The sequence below is a fragment of the Haemaphysalis longicornis genome, unplaced genomic scaffold (genome assembly GCF_048455015.1).
Source record: "Haemaphysalis longicornis isolate Haplotype H1 unplaced genomic scaffold, Haemaphysalis longicornis Haplotype H1 scaffold_5, whole genome shotgun sequence".
In the NCBI taxonomy this organism is placed as follows: Eukaryota; Metazoa; Arthropoda; class Arachnida; order Ixodida; family Ixodidae; genus Haemaphysalis; species Haemaphysalis longicornis.
In genome coordinates, this window is record NW_027526385.1 from 596,690 (window position 1) to 618,153 (window position 21,464).

Consider the following 21,464-nt stretch of genomic DNA (forward strand, 5'->3'; position numbering starts at 1 on the left):
TTGCAGGACAGCCCTGCTGAAAAACGGCGCGACATCAAGGTTTTCGCAGTCCTGAGGACGTAACCAGACCTTAGAAATGCTAGTCACGGGTCTGCCTGCAGCCTTTGTGTGAAGAACTTCAGTGGCAGTCGACACGGAAGAACCGTAGAACTCTGCGCTTTCACCAAGCGTCCCAGTGTGTGGTGGCTCCGTCACCGCAGCATGGCTCCTTGAGCCGACTGGGTGGCCACCTGAGCTCCACAGCCATTGAACGTGGAAAGGTGGGTGCCCAGCAGTGCACGAGGACTTGTGTTCTTGCAGTGATAGCTGCGTCCAATTTCACTGTCAGCACCACACTGCAGCAAGGCCAATCTTGTAGCGGATCAACACTTGCAGTTGGTTCATGTCGGCCGTAAAAAGAATAGGGCGGTAAGGGTCAAGATGTGTCGTGAGGTTGCGCTGTGCATGCTTGAAAAGTTCTGTGCCCTCACCAGCTGCACCCCTTGTGAGAGAGCTGGTGAGCCGGGGGAAATTGTCAGCCCTTAGATTTTGTCCTCGCATTGTCCTCAGCTGAGGCTGTGAGTGCCATCCTCAGTGGTAGGTGCCGCCAAAGCATTCTTGTATGGACCTGTCCACCCGCACATGCCTGCCACTTCCTGGTGCACCCAGCGCCACCTGCTGGGCTGCCCTTGTTTTCAGCCCCTCCTAAAAGAACCCTGCTGCTTGGCGTGAACGAGCCTGGTCGGGGCCATAGCGGTGCCACAGTGTTCTGCTCTGTGCACGCTGCACAGTCCTGGGGGAAGGTGTGCAGGGCCCCCTTGTGGTGCAGAGTGGTGGCCGAGGCAGCGAGGACCGGCGGGGCCATGAAGTTTGTCGAGATGGAGAACGGCCAGGCCTGGCAGCAGCTCATCTCTCGCGGCCATGGGGTCCATGCGTCGGGCGGTGGGGTGGCCGGGGACTCCGACTACGAGGCGCCCAGCAACCAGGCGAGTGCCTCTGTCCCTTGCACCCTGTGGGGGGAAGGGGGGGGGGGCTGAGCCCAGTGGCTGAGCCCAGTGACGGGGCAGCTTCGATCCCGGCCGTGGTGGTCGCTTTTCCGATGGGGGCAAGAAGCACAAGCACCCGTGTGTCGAGATTTGGGCGCACGTTAAAGGTTGCCGGGGAGTCAAAATTCATCCGTAGCCCTCTGCTACGGTGCGCCTCGTAGACCGTGTAGCTTCGGGGCCTCAAACCGCATGATATAATTTGACCTTTCCCGTGTGCAGCCGTAGCGCTGGGTGAATGTCACATTTTACTTGGCAGAATCACTCCACCTTGGAAGCTTCCCCCAAGGTACTTGGCCGTGCCGTTTCATGCAGAATATGGCTGTGAGCAAAAGTTTGTCCTTTCGTGTGGGAGTTTGTGCTAAAGTGGCCATGAAGTAGTGCTGCCGTGAATGCAAACACACAGTTGCAGCAGTTGCTTATTTACACAGCAATTGGTGCTACAAGCAGCAAAGTAGGCGCGGTACTTTTTCCTGAAAGAACCGACATCACAAATCCTGAATGCTGAAACAAGATTGGTGGAATTTGTGCAAATGTTTTTCTGAAATAAATGCTGAGGCAGGGACATGTAAATGTAGAATAAACGTAAGCGCAACTTTTGGTGAGAACATACTTTATAATGACACTAACTTCTGCCAGCAAAGAGTGTAAAATAGGCCACAGGCAGTACGCTTTATTTCAGTTCTGATTTCATTGAAATGTTTCGCTTTGCGATACGAGCAAAGTAAAAAGGTGAGTGCAGGTGAACGCAAGAGCCACCAGTGCGTGTGGGCAGCTTCCAGTGCGAGATTATCAGCGATGTTTGCCCACTGTCCCCAGGGCGAGAGCAGCACCAGCAGCCGGCGCATCCTGACCAAGCACCTGTCGCTGAACGGGTTCCCCCGTTGCGCCGACCCGTCGTCCAACGGAGCCAACGGGGCCGAGGACTCGCCCGTGGTGCGCTACCAGAAGGCCAAGATCATTCCCAGCCGGGTGCGCAAGAGGGTCATCTTCAAGAACGGCAGCGTCAACCTCTCCAAGGAGCACGTCTACAAGCGCTCGCAGCGCTACCTGCAGGACATCTTCACCACCCTGGTGCGTGCACGCAGTTGGTAAACTCTACTTCAGAGTCCAGGTCCCACAAGCACCCCTGCTTCCCAGGTGCTGCCGAGCACCCAGGGTATGGTGTACGAGGAGAGAGAGGTGTGTCGTCCAGGTCTGGTTAAGGGGTCCATTTTGCGATGCAAATTTCTGCTGGAGAACTCCTGTTGTAAGCAGCGCCCCTGGCTGCAGCTGCTTACCAGTTGGCTTCAAAAGTTTGTTTGTTAAATTCATCCTTATTTATTGCTCTAAATGGTCTTATTTCTCCATTTATGGCATAAAGTGTTATAAATCCCCTCTGTTGAGTTTGGTTAAAAAAGTTTTAGGTGGCGCTGGCTGCAACAGGAGATTTCCAGGGAACGCCTGCGCTCCATAGTTTTCTCATCCCAAAAAGCACTCGCACTCTCCATCGGTCTGTCCACTGCACGGCACACCTTTATCTTCTAGTACACCGTACCCAGGGGCCGAAACTGGACTTTGCTGAACATTTACTTGACAGCACAACTTAATAAGATAAGGCTTGCTTTCAAATGAGGAAACCCTAAACTAGGTACTGTTTACTTGTGTTTACACAGCTTTGCACATAGAGCAGCAGCCACAAGCACTCGAGTACTACATGCTTTCTGTGGACGGATGGTGGGCTAGTCCACTTGCCCCCTGTTCACCCCTCTCGTCCTGTTCCCTCTCTCGTCCTTGTCTTTTATCTGGTTTCATTTCTTGTAAACTTAGCCAATTCAGCATGCTCATTGAAACACGCTATCCTAAGCTTAATTGCTCATGATCTTGCTGAACTGAGTAGGTGGCACGGTCCTTTATGCAGAAGTGCACACATGCCAGGTACGAGTGGCACTTTTACTGGGGAGGGGGGGGGGGACAAGTTTGGTAGTGGCAATTTAAGTGAACACCTATGACTATCACAGTGATTAGGTGATCGTTTGGGAAGTGAAGAGCCTCCTTCACCCATAAACTAGTCTCCGGGCCACCATACATTCGAACAAATCACCCTGATTGTTGACCCAGTGTGCCTGGTGTTATTCTGTATGTTCCTCTCCATATAGGCCTCCTGCGCTGCCCAGGGGGCGCTGCGCAAGCGGCTTCCGGGCAGTACTTCCGGGTAGTACAAAGCTGCGCGGGTCCCATGTTGACAGAAGCAAAATGAGCTCGACGCTCCCGATTATTTTGCGACGTGGTCACCAGCTCATCCCCGCCGCGTCCGATCTATTTCAGCGATCAACTTGGCATTAGGGGGAAAAGCTTTGCAGCGCTAAACACGTTTACAGCGCCGACGAAAGCCCCGGGACCGTGACGGCGTCTGCTACTCGCAGGTTCACGGATCGATGGTCGTACGAAGTGAAATTTTAAGTGAAATGTCTAGTTTAAACTAATACTCTGGGTGACAAAGACTTCTCAAAAACAGCCGATCAAAAAAGAAGAGTGACGCAATCGGCGATCATCGCGCTTTAAAAAGCCAGCGAGTCTGGCGGACCGCAGGCTCGCCTGCTGCGGTGCGCCGCTCTTTTGCGTACCTGCACACTATGCGTGCACTTTCATTAAACAGTGCTCGTTTGCGTCGCCGTTACGAATACATGGTGCATCGTTAGCTTGCCGTTTTGTTGCGTGTCTCAGTGACAAAATGCCCCGACCGTCAGAAGCGTGAAATCTGTTTTGCAATTCCGAAATTAGTGGCCGTAAAACAAAGTGGTCGGGCGAACTAAGAGGCCGCTCGCTTTCCTTGTTTGCTCTCACTTTACTTAATTACGCTCTTGCAGTATACATTCCCAGTTCGCACTTAATAGCCTAGAATGAGGGTCAGCAACGGCCGAGTTCCATGCAGCCGACACGGCGGAGGGCTGGACGGCAAATGGGTGTAGGGGGGAGGAGGAGGAGGAGGAGGGGGACTTTGAATGCAAAGAGAAAAAATTTAATATTTGACAATAATCTGGCGAAGTGTGAAGATGGGGGGGGGGGGGGGGACAATTCAACTGGAGGACGCCAATTCTCCGTTCTTGTCTCGCTGTCTAACTCCATTTGAAGTCAAAACTGGCGTGTCGGCGTTCAGATTCGACGACCCCTGCACTAGAAAACCAACAGATGTTATAGAAGTACACATCTCTGCAGGCAGCGGGCGTGTGATTTGGTGCGTGTTTTGCGTCCTTTAATAGCGCTTAATTTGATTATTTAATTGGCGCTATTGCCCCACCTACTCGCTAGTATACATGTACCCTGCCGTTCGTAAATCGTGCGGCGTAAAACGTTACGCAAGAATCATTTAGTTTGCGAAAATACGAAACAAAATTTCCACTCGTTTCAAAGGCGGTGCTAGGCCAGCTGTCAGCTGAGTCGGCTGCGCAATTCTTGCGTTCGCTTGCATGCTCCCGATGAAGCAACCTTTTGCAGTTACCTCAAGATGTAAGATGAGCAGCGTTCCGTGTTCATGCTACTCGTGAACTTTCCTTTGTCGACCGCACGCAAGAAGAAAAAACTAACTTTCGTCAAACAGTTAAACCACCCGACCTGGCGATACTAGAGTGAACTAGAAGAAGAACTAAAACTTCTAGTACACTCTAGCGATACTGTCCCACGCCGCGACCACCGCGACAGCTCGCTCAAAAGAAAGCCGACAAATCGGCTTCTTTTATCGGGTATTATTTTGTTTAGCCTCTGCAGCTACTTTAAGTGCTATTTCATACAGTATGCAGTCATTTAAACACGCCACAAAGCGCCACAACCAACTTTCACTCTGGCTTGTAATTGAAAACACATGAAGGGCGGCGAGGGTCGTCTGCTTTTGTACTACCCAGAGGCGTCGGCCGCTAGGGGCGCTGCATGTCGCCAAAACTCCAGCGCAGGAGGCCTATTGTACATGCATTTATTTTCCCCCCTGTAGAACTACGGCCGCAGAGTGTTTTTTGTTGTGAGGGGTAACCTATGTATAAATGCATGCCGTTGCCTGGAAATCAGTGGATGATGAAATGGTGGAGCATTTGGTCGCCTGGCCTCTTTGTTGAAGCACAGTCGGTTCCGGATTGATACAACTTGATTGAGCGCGATGGTGAAGAAGTAAAGTGATTAGTGAAGAATCACAGCAGAAATTGCGAGAGCTGAGGACATGAATGACTCACATGAGCTGTCGGTCTCTGTTAATATTCCCTGGGGTTCTTCACTCACTCAGTCATGAATTACCAAAGTAGCAGCGCTTGGGTCACGGAGCAAGAATAAAATAGGAGGGAAAACTGAGCCTCCTGGGGCAGCCTGATAACGTCACAAGCATTTGGCGAACGTCAAGTTTCCGGCGTCTGGCGGCAAGCGAAGGAAGTGCGCGGTCATCGCCACGGCCGGCGCGCGTTCTGTTCGCGCTCGCCCAGTCCAACCCGGCCGCGGCATCGCGTCGGTACATCCCCCGGGCCGCCGAAACATTCTGTGTCCGAAGCGAGAGTGTGTGCGCTCTTCTGCACTTCCGTTGGCTGAAGATCCCGCCTTCGCGATTAATTTTCGGTCAAATTTAAACCGGCCGGTACGAGCGAATAAAAGGGGCATTTTCTTTTATGCGTAAGCAATCTTGCGTGAGCAGCAAGGCCAAAATACAAACCTGTAAACGCAAAAAAATGTAAAACCTGTAAACGCACAGCGCTATCTCGCATGCGATGCACTGATAGCGAGTTTAGTGCACAGGCCAATTTATTGTTTGTGCGACAGTGCACTGAAAAGTGCCAGCATCACCGACGTTGCGCGACGATGACGCGCGTACGCGCGCGCGCGCGCTACTTCCGAGAACACGCGTTCCGTCCCTGCCATTTGGTCCCTGCGTCGCGAACACGGTGTATTCTTACACCGTGGTCGCGAAGCGGCTGTCCCTATCCGCACGCCTCGCGCGGATAATTTTTAAAACTGTCCGCACGCCTCGCGCGGATAACTTTTAAAATTGTCCGCACGCCTCAGCCAATGCAGCGCCGTGTGCTAAGTTTCTTTTTCCGGGTGTTATTATGGACGCCCCAGTTTCTTCCGCTCTCAACTTGGATGCTATCCGCGTGTTACGTTGTCGTGGCCGGTTACTTTGGTGTTCGCTAGTACGATGATTTCCTTACTTAAACCAAGTGCAGCGTCGGTCTGCTAACGCTCGGCTTCGCTTTGTATAGGCACCGGTCACTGCTCAGAGGGCGCGACGAATATATACACCCAGCGCCGCCCCGCGGAAGCTTGAGCTAACTTTGGGTCGGTGAGAGGCAGACAGCGGCCGCGCGTTCATATATTCGGCACCTCTCGGTGTGTTTTTGCGATTCTGCAATTGTTTTTGAAAGGTGTCTCGACCTTGAAAACTGTTCTGGCAAATAGTTTCCCCGTGTCTCAAGTTCTTCTGTGCGATTTCCGGACAATTACGGGGCTGAACTACTACTCTCGGCCTCGCGTGCGCGAGAAGTTACAGGGATTGGTTCATACGTTCGCGCGCGCGTGTGCGCCGTGAAAGAAATTTATGGGACAGACATTCTCAGCAAGGGACATTCTCAGCAAGGGAAGGTTATTTACAGCGCCAATTCAGGTCAGTAGCCAGCGTATACAACGGCGCTCCACGAAAGAGGTGTTTGTTTTATTGTTTCCTATGTTCGCGCAACCACACTACAGTTACTTTTTCGGTTGCCCTTCTTCAGCTCGGTTGGTGTTGTCACTAATTAACAACGCATTCCAAACGTTATTAGCTGTTGACAAAGTAAACACAGTTCCACACAGTTCGAAATCTGCTGCGGAGCGGCGGTTGTCTCTACGAAGATTCCGTTTAGTTTCGGCTTCTATCTTGTAAGTAATGTTAGAGTCGTCTTAGCGGCTAATTGTGATACCGTTTGTTCAGGCTGTTCGGAATTCTCCAAAAATGTATTTCCTCCTCCTCCTCCTCCTCCCCATCCTCTGCTTAAACAATACTAACCTCAACTTTCAGAGTACGCAAAACACATAAAAGAATTCTCCTCCCCATCCTCTGCTTGAACAATAATAACCTCAACTTTCAGAGTACGCAAAACGCATCAGTCAGCGCGAGTGAAAGCAACCTTGCCTTTGATAGCTTTCCACGCTCTCGCTTGGAATGCGTGGCCGAACTATGAACACTTCGGGGAACAAAGTAGGGCAGTGAGCGGGATGCGTATTGACCGTCTTGACATTGCTTTTGGCATCACCCGCGAAGTGCTGTGAATGCATATTCTTGTGCCGCCTTTTGGTATCCATTCGGTGCCATGAATGTCGCTAAAAAAAGGTTACTGCTGATGAAACAATAGCGGCGGAAGCGGTAATACCTCGTGTTATGCAACTACTATGACGGCATGCGATTCATCGCAGCGCGTGATGTGTATGAACACTGAAAGAAAACGTTTTAGTTTTACGGCCCTACGTGTCTGCGCTGCTCATAAACGGTAATCGTACTCATAAGTTTACTCCTTCCACTGACAAAAAATGTCATGACTTTCTTACTTGACTTTTCTTGCTGCTAAAATCATTTCTTGCGACGCGTATTCTCCCACGGCTGCCCGAGCGAGAAACCTGCACAGAACGATAGCAGGCTGCCTTTCGCGATTGTGGCTGTCCTTCGCGCAGCAGTAGCGGCGCTGCCACTAATTCCTTCCTGCAGCCTTTTGATCCTTTCGGACCCTGCAACTTGCGATTATAACTATGTTTCTTAATCTTCCGCACACAACGTCGAACCGCACGCAGCGCGTGTTTTTACGTGCGCTGAACGGCCGGTCGCGACATCCACCGACCCAGAGTTGCTAAGCGGTGGCGAGAGGCGGCGCTGGAGTCGCGCGCAAACTGCAGTGTCCGGTGCCTATGCTGTCCTGAGCCAGCCAGCTCACGGGTGAAGCCGGCGTGCTAAGCCCTCGTCGGAGAAACGGCGACCACGACGACACCGACCCATCTCCTGAAGAATCGAGGACGAAGTTTACCATCGCTATAGTTCTGCACTTCCTATCCTACAAGCCACGTTGCAACAATGTGCCAGAGATCACCACACGAACAAATGCCGTGCTGTGATATGGCGGATCGGCTCTGGTCTTTTCGGTACAGAACGTTTCGGCACAGGGCGTTTCGTTACAGTCTTTTCGGTGCACGGACATTTCGGGACACGGGTGTTTCGGGACACAGACCTTTCGGGACACGGGTGTTTCGGTACAAAGACGAATTCCGCCGAGCGCTGTAGGCTGCGCGCGTTGTTTACGGGGTGGCCTAAAGTTTAGGCCAGCAGTTGGTCATGCGGCCTTGCCAAAAAAACTTCTGTTTATTTGTTGAATATTAGCTGGGATATTTGTAGCATTTATAAAACCTAATTGTTCATTATTCTTTTTTAGCGACTTAATTATTATCACCAGTATTTCATATAACAAATCTGTGACAGTATCACCGTGTTTCCTCGCTCGTTTTTTGACGACTTATTATCGCTTTTTTTTTCAAAAATCAGTGAGAGTAACTATTCTATTTTCGCGCACTTTGCAGAGTCCCTATGACAATGGCTGCGGAAATGAGTGCCACCGCACGGGGGAAAGAAACCTGTGCCTTTTTGACACGAAATTTTTGTTACCTTTTTTTCGCTGCTATGCGTGCCTACCAGCCCACTAATCATAGAATGACAGATTAGACGGTCGAGCGCAGCGTAAACATTCATTTACGGCGTCGTTTATTCGTGCCAGTTTCGGTTTCGACAAAAAAACGCCGAGCGGCCGCCATGACAGCATGTATCACATGGCGCCACCATTCTTGCCGTATCGCTGCCTCTCTGGAAGCGCGCGCCCAGACCGGCCGAGGTCTTCGCCGTCCCCACAGGCCCGGGCAGCATGACGTCAGTCCAAAAACCACGACGTGTACACACGCCCGAGCAGCGCGCGCCAACCACAGCCAGCGCGTCGGCTTCGTCACGGGAGCCCCGACGTCGGCAGTTTGGGGCACGTAGCAGATGATGTCACGTCGGCCCGCTCTGGGCTTTCTCGTGCGGGCGAAGATTAAAATGGATTTTAAATATGTTTCGTTGAACGGTTGCTGTTGAAACTTGCTGGGAGATATCTCCTGATAAAAAGGAAGCGTTTTACATAGTTATCTCAGCTTTGAAATTTCGTGTCAGTACTCCTTTAATGATGAAGGGCGATTTCTCGGCATTCCGCATTTGTTGCGTTGCTTTTGTTTATAACGGAAGTGCTTAATAAGGCGTTTTTAATAATGCATTACGGAAGGCGCCTATTATAATCGTCCTACCTTTCACCCTCTTCATCTATGCTCTTTCACCCTTCCCACTTCCACACCAGAGTAGCAGCCTTCAGAGTCTATACGACCAGGCCGACCTCTCTGCGTTTTCTTTCCATGCAATAAATTATTCTTTCTCTCTCCCCATTCCCGCACGCTTCTGCCCCTACTTCTTCGTAGTTAGCAGGGACTGCGGCGGGTGTACAGGGTTTGTGAATCAAAAGTTGGAAATGCTGTGTAATAAGGTTCAGAGAACGCTGAAATGTTTTCTGCAGCATACATACAGATAATCATCTTCTCAAGGACTACTCACTTGGAATTATTTTGGAAGGAACAATGCAAATATCTGTTATGTATTGATGTTTTGCTTCAAATATGCGCAATGTTTTGTTTTGGCTCAACAATGATGACAAGCATTGACATTGCCATCGGACTTAGATGTTTAGGAATGGCTCTCCTCTGCATTAACTTTGGCCGGGCGGCTGAATCGAGGGACTGAAAGAAAGGCAGACAAACAGGCATAGAGAGACCAAACTTTTCGCTTTTAATGAGCCCAAGAAAGGCTATCGTCTTCAAGAAATACTGATGATGGGAGCGGCAGGTGCCATTTATCTCTGATAGGAATAAAACCCCACCAAATTATGATACGCATATTTCCGGCAGAACGCTGAAAATCACAAGAGAGCAACCCTGGCAAAAATATACCTTTGAATATTACACAAGAGTCTTTTCAACTACCAATTCACAAACAGTAAACCCAGCATAGTAACTGTTAACGACGATGAGGCCGGGACAGAAGCGTGCGACAAGGTACGTACGTACAACAGGTGCCTTCGGTAATGAATTGGTAATGACGCGGTATGTGCATTTGAGAAAGCAGCGCCCACAAATACGGAATGCCAAAATATAGCAAGATCTTCTTCATTACGTTAGGAAGACACAGGTTCGTTTGCCCCTGCAGTTGCACTTAATTACGCAGCTGTTATTGTAGTTTCTGGAAGGTGAAAAAAAAAAAAAAGTTACTGGCACTGATCTGTTTTATAAAATGCTGGTCAGGGTAGATCGTTAAAGAAACGAAGTAATGAACGAGCCATACATTTTCTGGCCGTTGTTTTACAAGGCCGCATGAATTTTTACTGACCTAGAATAAAGCATAAATACGAGCAACGACAGTTGTAATAAACAGGTTCGATTTGCGTGCTTGCAACTCTCATGTTAACAATGCCCGCTAATTTTGCTGCCTCGAACGCTCGCCCAAATTCATTTTTGCACTGAACCGACCTGTACTGAACCGCCCTGTACCGAAATGTCCTCTACCGAAATGTCCTGCATCGAAACGCCCGTGTCCCGAAACGCCAGTGTACCGAAAAGACCGTACCGAAACACCCTGTACCGAATCGCCCTGTACCGAAAAGACCTAGACCCATGGCGGATACTGTGAGGTGAAGATGATGTGCATCGGGGCGTAGAGTTCGACATACTACCACATTCGGCTTGTGATTGCGGTGACGGCGTAGCACATGGTAAATGCGCGAATGAGGTGCGGCCGAGTGCAGGGTCTGTTCTCTGCGCTATCGCCCTTCATGTCAGCGCATTCGGCGGCTGAGTGCGATGCTTGCACGGGCAGCGATTGTTGCAGGCAGCCGTTGGGGGCAATGCGCGGTTGCACTGGTCAGCTACGATCGCCTTGGCGTTTGTTTAGCGCCCGAGGTTCTTTTTTTCAACGTAGCTGCTACCCGCGTAACATTGAAGGAAAAAAAAAACGCGATCATCGCACGGCACTGATAACCTGAGCATGCGTGTGTGGTATATTCTGTGCAGACCTTGAGTGCTTAGTATTGTTCTGCGGGTGCTTGCTTGCTACTGCGCGTATTAATTTTCGGGCTAGAGGAACAGGCACAGTGCGAAAGCGATACTGAATCAAGTTTTCATGCATTGGTTTTGAAAACAACATGAGGGTTTGTGGAATAATGCCCAGAGCACAAAATAAAAACAACTTGTGGAAAAGGAAAACAAACTAGCGCTGTTTGCTGTCCTTTAATCTGCCCGTTTTTTTTTTATTGTGAGCATTATGGTTTACTCACTAGCTGGCCCCCTCATGCCCTAGCTGTGCTAGATGTGATGAGGCATCAGAGACCCTTCGAAAACACTGCGTATGAAAAATCAGTCGACTTCTTGCATATAAAAATTTAGTTCGAAATTACAAGCGCTCCATTTTAAAGCACACCCTTTGGTGGAAATTGCTGTTGTGAGAAGTGAGTCGGATGCATTTAAACGACACACATCATTGCCACATTCTTTCTAGGTAGCGGCACGTTGTATGCACTGCTATTATGAGCACGTTAAAGCATTATAAATGTGGTATTCATACCTAGAGAGAGAGAGAGAGAGAAATCTGTACTATATAGGCAGCCATAGTCCAGGTTGCCTGGCCGTCTCCTAATCTTCACTAGAAGACGGCCAGTCTGCAAATCTCCCAGAGTTCCTCACTAACCCGAATGCCATGGCCACCAGAAGTTCTTGCATCGACTTCACGTCCACACCATGATGCGCGCTCAGCCAGTCTTCCCAGGAAGCGTGTGGCGGCAGGTATGGTGGATGGCACCCCCAGCAGAGGGGTAGTACTGGTGGGCTGTGAAGGGCAGTTGGTTGTCGGGCAAGTGGAGCAGGAGGATTCCATTTTTATAGTGGACACGCGGCGGGGCAAGAAGGGAAGGGGTTTGTGCATTTCGGACCATAGATGCGGCTTCACAAGACAGGGTGAGGTGGGGGACCGGGAAAGACTGCCTACGGGCACTAGCACATGTGCAATATGTGGGCTTGGATATACAAAGCTTCTCAGCAAAACTGTACACAACTCGGGGTCTGCTATGATGCCAAAGAGGGCACTGGCAAGCATTTCATCACACATGAGTTCTGGGTGTGTCACGTCTTTCCTTTGTCATTGTTCCAGCCATGCCGTTTTTTCCTGTTGTTCAGAACCAACACACTGCCACTGTTGCATATTTTATCACATGATGCGATATGTGTTGACCCCTAGCCAAAAATTCTCTGTTCGTGCATCATGTGTGGGTCAAAATTTTTCTGTTCAATATACTCTATATGGTAATAGAGGAGCTAGAGCCAAAAGCAAACACTTCAAAAGCTGATAATTTCAACCTGTGCCGCCAGTGTATATATTCACTCTTGAGAAGGGGAATTATATCACAGTCACCACACCGTGTGCCTTTGAAAGTTCTTTCCAGAGAGGATGTATCCGTTAATATTTTGTATTATGAGTGCATGAGACGGCACACATATTAAAAGAGTAGTTACTCACAATGTTCCATTCTTCCTACGAGACTGAACTGGACAAATCTTTTTAGACCATAGGCAGTGCAAGTGTTTCAAGATATGTACTCGCTCGTGTTGTGGTGTTTATCAATTTCTTTTTCTTGGGTTGGTGTTCTGCCTTTTTTTTTTGCACCGTTTACTTTGTATTTTCATTCAGAGTTTACATTAACGATTTCCTTTTCGAATTTATTTTTATGTCTGGACTCTGCTGGCAGCATTCCCTTGTTTCTGATTTTTAACGCTTCTTGTTTGTCTTCTCCCTGCTGTACCCCTGTGTCCAACATTCACCACTCATTGTAGTCTGGCGTAGCAAGCCTTGTCACTAGCAGGGCTGACCTCACCAGTTCACATTACACAGCCCCCTCTATCTTTCTCTTGGTGACCATGGCGTACATCATGTGACGCTTATCTTAAAGTGTCTGCGTTCTCGCCTTTTGAATATGCGCGAAGCTTGAAATTGTTTTATGAAACAGTAAAGTTCCAACTTCTGAAAGATTACATACACAAGAAGCTATTTGCATAGTTGCTCAAATTGGAAATTTCATGTCAGTAGTCCTTTAAATTGCCTTTATTCTTCACAGGGGCAAGAAAGATAACAGGGCTGCTTTCGACATAGGTGCCTTAGTAACACCACTCTTCACTCAGCACAAAGGAAAGAAGTAAACACAAAATTTCGTTTCAGGTTGCTATGAAAGGCCCATTACCTTGTTCATAATTTTGTAATGAAAAGGGAAACAGGTGACATCAGTGGCAGAGAAAGGTGCCCGGAAATAGTTTTCATTCATGTCAAGTGCAGGTAGAATGCAGTAGCTTCTGGTGGTGTTTGCAAAGGGAGGGGTAGCAATGTGGAGTGATTGTTAAACACATTATTGTAGCACTTTATGGAGTGCCGGAATCACCACAGTTGAAACACCTTACATGGTACAATTTTAATGTCGAGGCAGTGCTGTTGCCTTACTCACGGTGCTTGTGATGTCAGCTTGTGAAATGAGAGCAGCCTTAGTAAAACTTTACTGAAAGAAATGCTGAAGATGCTGAACTAATCTCGGAAATCCGCTTTCACTCGCTGGTAACTTTTTTCCAAAAGAAACTGAGCACAATAAAGCTTTTGCCCAAACAGCCTCATATTGTTTTCATTTTTTTTTTGTGGATCATGCTCCTCACTTTTTCCCCCGCAGATGTTAACTCCAAATGGCTGCTGTTAGCCTCAACTGTAGTTTATGGCCTAGTTTTTAGGTGAAGCTGTGCAGGCATTTAGAGGGTGTTTTTTCGGATGGAATCAGTGCAAACGAAACGAAGAGAGGGGAAGAAACGTAAGGACGGTCGCTGGTCTAACAACTCATGTTACACATGTTGGATTTATCACGTAGCCATAGCTTTAGCCATGAAAAACATTATGGCTTCTGAGTGCATGACAAACTTCCCCACTGCACTACAGCTAACCTGAAGTTGATATTGGGAAGTGTTCGGAATTTTTCAGCAGGCTATTCGACCGAAAATGGTACCCTGGAGCCAATGTGCAGCGAGTTCATACATAGTTTCACGAAGCCTGCCTGTGCAGAAGGAGCTAACATGAGGCCAAATGTGAAGAATATGCAAGATCTTTCAAGTGACAAAGATTTAGTTTCATTTATATGCATCAAGTTGACAATTCCTGAACCATATACTGGGTCTTTACAGTGACATTTCACCCGTTGTTTACGGGTAGTCGCAAGATTCTCCACACCACAGGAATACATGTGAGCAAGAAATGCCAGATTGCCTCTCAGGGAGTTCGTAGAGAGTCCGGGACTGATAATTGAAAACCCCTACTGTTGTTGCATAACGACTTCTGTTGAGCACTATTTGGCTTGCAAGTTTTTTCTACTCCCCCTTTGCATTTTTTTCTTCGTTCACGGGTTGCCATTTATAATTAGAGTAAAAAAGGGAGACCTAAACAGGGATTGAGAAGAAAGTGAGCAAAAGGGTACGAAAGGCAGTAAAGGAAAGGACAGTGAAGAGTAATCATAGCGGGAACGGTGCGTCCTATCAGCAGTCCCTCACACAGGTCAACAACCAATAGACTACCTTCACTGCACACACTGCCAAGAATGGCCTTGGTCCCACAGTGGATGATCAGCATCCTCCTCAGCAATAGGTCGGCTGGTCAAAACTGCATTTGTGTGAGAGGAGCTTCCTCCTCCTGGAAACAGCGCAAGGCAGGGAGCAGGACATTAGAGGGCAGAGATTTTTGAGCTAAAGAAAACAACGGAACCTGACGGCGGTAACTTGGCAAGGATTCACATAAGGCGAAGGGAAAATGTGGTCGGCAAAGTGGTTACAAACATTCAGGCTGTGCTCTTGCAACCACTCTATAGAGATCTTGAACTGTGACCATGGATACGCTGACAGACTCAATGCATCACCAAGCTACTTCAGGTGCTTCACTGTGTTGATTGAACTAGCATAGGTACACGTTATCTTGCGTCGTACAATGCTTACAGCATTGACATCACAACGTACGCCTAAGAGTACGAGTACAGGTGACGACGTCTGGGTGGGTGAGGTTCATGCCTCTGCCTGTCTCAATTCTCCTTGTGATTATTTACTCATTGCAGATTACTAATTATAACCAGTACCACCACAACATAAACTAGAATGGTCTCAGCAGCTCAGGGGACATAGTACATGCCCATTAGTTCAGTAACACTTGATGTTGGGATGGTTGGTATTGGTAAATACTGGAACAGAAAGTGGTTTTGACTTGCAGGGGACAAATAGTAGAAAAAATTCAACATACATAACGGCTGATGCATCCTGTGCGCTTCAGCTTCACTCGTTCTGTATGTTGAATTCTTTTTAGTGTCTGTTCTCTGCACGTGAAAAGCACCCTCCGTCCCAGAATGTGCGAGCCCTTGCTTCACGCTGAGGCAAGACGGCCACAAGCACTTTACTGGCGGTGCGTACTTTTTCGGCAGTGGGGTGCAGTGCACTGCATTGCAGCACATTCTGCTTTTGGCACAGGTGGACATCCAGTGGAGGTGGAACCTGATGGTGTTCTCCATGGGCTTCATCCTCAGCTGGCTGGTGTTCGCCATCATCTGGTGGCTCATCATGTTTGCACACGGCGACTTCGACCCCCACGATGAGGGCGAAAAGTGGACGCCTTGCATCGTGGATGTCACCTCGTTCACCTCTGCGTTCCTCTTTTCTCTCGAGACACAGGTATGGATGTGTGGTGTTTCCTGCATGCACGTTGCTGACAGTGCAAGAGCTCTGGATTCTGCAACATTTGTGTCATTAGCAGAGGGGACATTCTGAATGAAGGCCTCTGCAGATTGACTGTGGAGGATCTCAGCCAGATTGTCAAAATGCAGGCAGCCCCTGCTACCTCAGTAATTATTTGTCAGTTAGTTGTTGCGCTTTCTAACGAGTGTTGAACACTTTTAAAACTGTAGTTTGCATTTGCAGTCTCGATGGTGTAGCCCCAGTGTAGCTTCAAAACATTGTAATTGCGTTCTTTCGGGTGGATGGTTTGCGTGTTAGTGCCTTGTTGCACTTGTGCCCTTGTTTGCACTGTTCCCATTCACCATGTCTTACCAACTGGCCCATGATTTTCCTTTAGCGGGTAGGGTGCAGCTATGACTCTGTTTTGAGCTTCTTCGGGAAGTGCTGGCTTCTAGCCCCATTTTGACTCCTCGTGTGGGGAGTTCGGGCTGTTCGCGCACTGGCCTCGGGCCCCGCAGCACAGTGAGCTTTTTTGGGGAGTGCTGGCGGCTTTTCGACTCCTCTTTTGGGGAGCGCTGTTCACGCCCTGGCCTCGTCCCCCCCCGCAGCACACCATTGGCTACGGCAGCCGCGCCATCACGCCCGAGTGCCCGGAGGCCGTGTTCATCCTGTGCATGCAGTCCATCACGGGCGTCATGATCCAGTGCTTCATGGCGGGCATTGTGTTTGCCAAGCTGTCGCGGCCCAAGAAGCGCTCGCAGACGCTGCTCTTCTCGCGCAACGCCGTCGTGTGCTTGCGCGACGGCAAGCTGTGCCTGCTCTTCCGGGTGGGCGACATGCGCAAGTCGCACATCATTGGCACCTCCATCTCGGCACAGATCATCCGCAGGAAGGTCAGTGTGCTTGCACATGTGGCGAGCATGGGGAGAATGCTTTGGATTGGCCTCCTCTCCAGAAATGGCTCAGCTTTGGTAATGCAGCTGGTTGAAGGGGCTGTAAAGACAAACTGCAATTTTTGTTCATTAACGAGTCTTTCTTGCCCTGATAACAGTGATGATTGTGTTATCGCAAAATTCCATCAAATAATGGATATATTTACGGAAACAGACCTAGGTACCGAGGGGCAGAGCCTCCTGCGGCGAGGCTGATGCTTTACTCCCCCTTTACCCCCCGAAGTGCCATTGCTAGAGTTCTGCTGCCTACGTCAATTGAGGTTTCTCTTGAATTGCCTCTACCTTTTGACTTAAATTTTATTGTAGCTAAAAGCTTACCGCATTATTGTCGGTGTGGACGTGCACTGCTTTCAATTCATACTTTCCATTTATCCCTTCATATCCTTACCATATGAGGACAAGCACACTAGGAGCACCAGCGGTGGTTGCATCATCCGCAACTTATTTCGGTTTTTAAACTTTTGACTGGGAATGCCATGTACACACAAAATACATTTAAATATGCACACACAAATAACCATATTATACTTTTTAAAGAGAAGGGCGTGGCCTACGAGCATTCGTTTTCTAATGTTAGAGAGAGAGAGAGAGAATAGTCTTTAAAGGAGCCATGAAGACATAATACAAGTTTGTTTTATTCGAAAGATTTCGCGTTTTATTGTGCCCACAGTGCTTGTCCGGCAGCAAATGCTGCCGCGTTCACTGAGAAATTGATCAATTTAGGTTAAAATTTTGATTCTCGCGCCAAATCGTGGGTTTTCGTAATGTCAGCAATGATGTCAGAAGCCCGTGTATTCAAGCGAACTTCCACTGCGTCATTCGGGTTCGCGGCCTCGCTGTCCGTCAGCCCTCCCAGATGGCGCTGCTATAGTCATCCACGTCAGAGACCGCCGAATGGAGACTGGCTATGGGTGAAAAAAGCACCCTGCAGTTGTACCGCGACAACAAGACGGCGATATGCAGGGAGGCTATGTTCCACGACAGCACGGACGGCGGGTTGCTCTTCGAGGCCCGAGCGGGCGCGCTGCGGACATTAACGTATCGGCGCCGCTACGAGTCATCCCCTGACGTTCAAGCCGCGAGGTGCAGAGTGTGTGGTGAAGCAGAGGAGTCAATTGAACACATCGTGCTCCTATGTGACTCGCTGCAGCCGAAGCACCCAGATGGCGTGAGTCTGCCAGAGGCGCTGGGGTTCGTCGCTGCAGGTGCCGCCGCCGGTCGCAACGCTGCGCTGCAGGTGACAAAGGAAAGGCTCCAGCGGTGGTTTAAGGAGACCCGCCGGCGAGACTGACATGGCGTCGGGATTGTGAGTGGTGTGCCGTTGACTGCGCTGGTTCAAGGAGACCCGCCGGCGAGACTACCTTCGAGAGTGTGCGTGTTGTGCCGTTGACTGTCGTGCAGTCGTGTTGAGTGATGGGTGACAACAGCGTACTGGCTGCTCGTGCGCCCTTCGACTTTTGTGGTTTTGGATTTAATAGTTATTGGGAAGTGTGGGTTTGTAGAGGGGTATGTAACGCATGTGTGTAGGTATGTATATATATATATGTATCACTATGCGCATAGGACATTTTATCTATGTTGTTCCTTTACTCTCCTTATGTACCTTGTTTTATGTTGTGTTCTGTGTTCTATTTTGTGTTCTATTTTGAGTGCTGGTACGCTTGATGTATGCATTAGGCTAGGGCATTTCATGTCCGCCCGTTCCAAAGGGAGAAGCCCCATAATCATCATCATCATCATCATCATCACGAACCGTTGTCCACCATTGCTTTGTTTTTGAGGGTATTTGCACCTGGCTTGTTTTCATTACTGTAAAAAGTGATCGTCTTGTGAAGCCTGGGGTATCCTCGACAAACAGGGTCACGTAAGACAACGCCGCTTACGCCAATCGGCCAGTGTCCTGTAAAACAACTTCAAAGTGGTGGAGTGCTGTGCAGCTAAAACAAACGTAGTGTGCCCAGTACCAACAGCAGTGCGCATCAGTACTTCTATGCTTACGTGCGTTTTCGTAACTTTCATTGTTTACCGCACCGTTCTTACTGCTGAAAAATGAATATGCATTACACTTAAGCGCAAATAGTTCGTTCGGAAAGCCTGTAAGCCGAACCTAATTTACGTTTGCTTTTCCCGTCCTCAGCTGGGCTCGTGTGACATCATAGGTTCTGTTGCGAGAAATGAGCTAGTGGGTCGCACGGCCATTCCGTTTTTTCCTAGTTATGTAGCTTATTTGAGCGAAGTGTGCGTTAACAGTGGTGTCAGTATGATTCTATCAAAGCAATCTCTCGAATGAACCGAACTTGTGTTTTGTCCTCATGGCTCCTTTAATGATACTGCCACTGGTGAGATTAGCCTGGCCAAGGCGCCTAGCTTGCTACACCAGATGTATGAAAAAAAATGAAATCGATGAAGAGATGATTATAATGACTGTGATGCGCTCATTAATGGAGTCCTGGTTAAAGAGTCTGATCAAGTCCTGTGCTTCGCAGGAAAGACAGTAGAGCTTTTTTCGCTCGAGTTGCTCATTTAGAGTTTGACCAAGGGCCTAGCACGTCACTTCTAATGTTAGGGGCTGCCTATGCACAGGGAATGAATATGTTGCTGTATGTTTCATCCTCATTCTCATCATCCACAACCTACTCAGGCCCACTGCAGGGCGGATTCACCTCGCTTTAAATTGCTTTGCGTGCTTTTTTGAGCCTGAAAAAAGGCTGCAATCTTCAGTGACCCCTTGAGCAGAGTTTTTTATCTGCAGCTTGTCAAATGCATGCGAGTGTTCTATGCCTCATTATTGCTACTTATTCCAGTAGTCGATCCTAACGACTCATGAGAAAAAAAGCTCTTGTAATAAGCTACATTAATTAGGGATGGAGACATTGATCCTTAGTGGCTTAAATGTGCAGAACTGTTGATGCTGCTGCAGGCATTCGCAGTGGGAAGCCAACTAGGAGCTTTTACAGATGAGTCTGTGTGCAAATGCACGAGTGCGCAATTTTAACTGCTTACGAGCATGACGAGCAGCTTTTTTTGGCACCAAGGGCACTGAAAGATGAGACACAGGATAAGCAAACACTGGACAAATGCTAGAAACAAACAAAAAACACACAAACGCCAGACATGTCCAGCGTTCGTCCCGTGTTTTCTTTTTCTCTCTGTGTCTTGTCTTTCAGTGCTAGAATACAGTGTCCGTGGCATCAATTGGTAACCAACTGGCCCAACCTTCCGCCCGTGCAGGTGACTGCGGAAGGCGAGGTGATCCCGTACTACCACACGCAGCTGGACGTGCGCTTCGACGCGGGCACGGACAGCATCCTGTTCATCTGGCCGGCCACCATCGTGCACGAGATCAACGACACGAGCCCCTTCTACAACATGTCCGCCGAGGACGTGCTGCGCGAGAAGTTTGAGATCGTGGTCATCCTGGAGGGCACCATCGAGTCCACGGGCCAGTCCATCCAGGCACGCTCCTCGTACCTGCCCTCGGAGCTGCTGTGGGGCCACCGCTTCGAGCAGCTCGTGCGCTTCCAGAAGGACTCCTCCGAGTACCTCGTGGACTACAGCAAGTTCAACAACACCTACGAGGTAGGTGCTGCTTCTGGCGGTCACCGTAAAGGTGCAAAGGGATTTGCACCCCTAAGGGGAACTGTTTGTAACTGGCACCCGTACACCCTAGCAAAAACACAAGAACACCCTTTTGAGAGGTGTTTTGGCATTTGTAACACCCTTACACACACCCTTTTAAGGGCATTTTTCTTTTTTTTGATAGGGAGTAAGGGTGTTATAGACAAATAGTGAGACACAATTACGGTGTACACTGTGAAATGATGTACACTCTTAAGGGTGTTTTTGTCAATAACTAACGCCCTTCATCTTAGCAAAAACAAAAAACATCCCTTTCAAGGGTGGTTTAAATGACAAAGCACCCCTTTTCTTGTGGTTTTGCTAGGGTGTAAGGGCGTTAGTCCCACTATGCACCCTGAAAGGGTGTTTTTTTGTTTTCTTGGTTGGGTGTAAGGGTGTTAGTTGCAGTCTTTTACACCAATGTAATTTTATGCACTTTTTGCCCCAATTTTGTCGATACATTTTTAGATGCGACTGCATCTCATTCACTCGCCTTGTCCCTCCATACGGCGTTGTTGTTGTCCGTCCACACCCCTCCCCCATTCTCCTCGCCGCGCGAGCTGCGCTGTCCGCCGCTCACCCCCTCTCCTCTCCGATAGCGAACACTCTCTCGCGAGGGTCATTGGATTGGATTCGATTGGCTTGGCTTGGCTTGGATTTGGATTGGATTAAAGTGGATTGTGTTGCGTCATAGCCGCGGCAGGGGGTTCACAGCACGTTTCATGCGATGGGAGAATCAACCTAACGGAAACAACAACGGAACCCCCTATGCGTCGCATCTACACAGGGGTTCCCGCGACGGGAGGTGGGAGTAATTTTATCCCATCATAATATGGTGCTCTTGACCTGAAACGCACTTATGCCAATAAACTCCATTAAAGAAAGAAGATAGACAGTGACTATTCCCCGGGGATGCTGGTCTTGAGGACTGAAAATTTGCCAAACAATCTATTTTCTGTATTACCGTATTTTCCGGTCTATAAGTCGCGCCTTTGTATAAGTCGCACCCCCCTCAAAATGACAGTTTTTCCGAAAA

At 48.9% G+C, this 21,464-nt stretch overlaps 1 protein-coding gene across 1 annotated transcript in view; it reads left to right on the top strand.

The window, feature by feature from the left end:
• The first annotated feature begins 273 nt into the window (after positions 1 to 273).
• The window catches only part of LOC144137757 (ATP-sensitive inward rectifier potassium channel 12-like), a 33,479-nt gene continuing 12,288 nt past the window's right edge, over positions 274 to 21,464 (top strand). Inside the window, exons 1-5 of the mRNA XM_077669701.1 lie at positions 274 to 965; positions 1,842 to 2,096; positions 15,654 to 15,854; positions 16,466 to 16,750; positions 20,042 to 20,389. Of these exons, the coding sequence (XP_077525827.1) occupies positions 843 to 965; positions 1,842 to 2,096; positions 15,654 to 15,854; positions 16,466 to 16,750; positions 20,042 to 20,389 (1,212 nt within the window). The 5' untranslated portion in view covers positions 274 to 842. The remainder of the gene's footprint in view (positions 966 to 1,841; positions 2,097 to 15,653; positions 15,855 to 16,465; positions 16,751 to 20,041; positions 20,390 to 21,464) is intronic.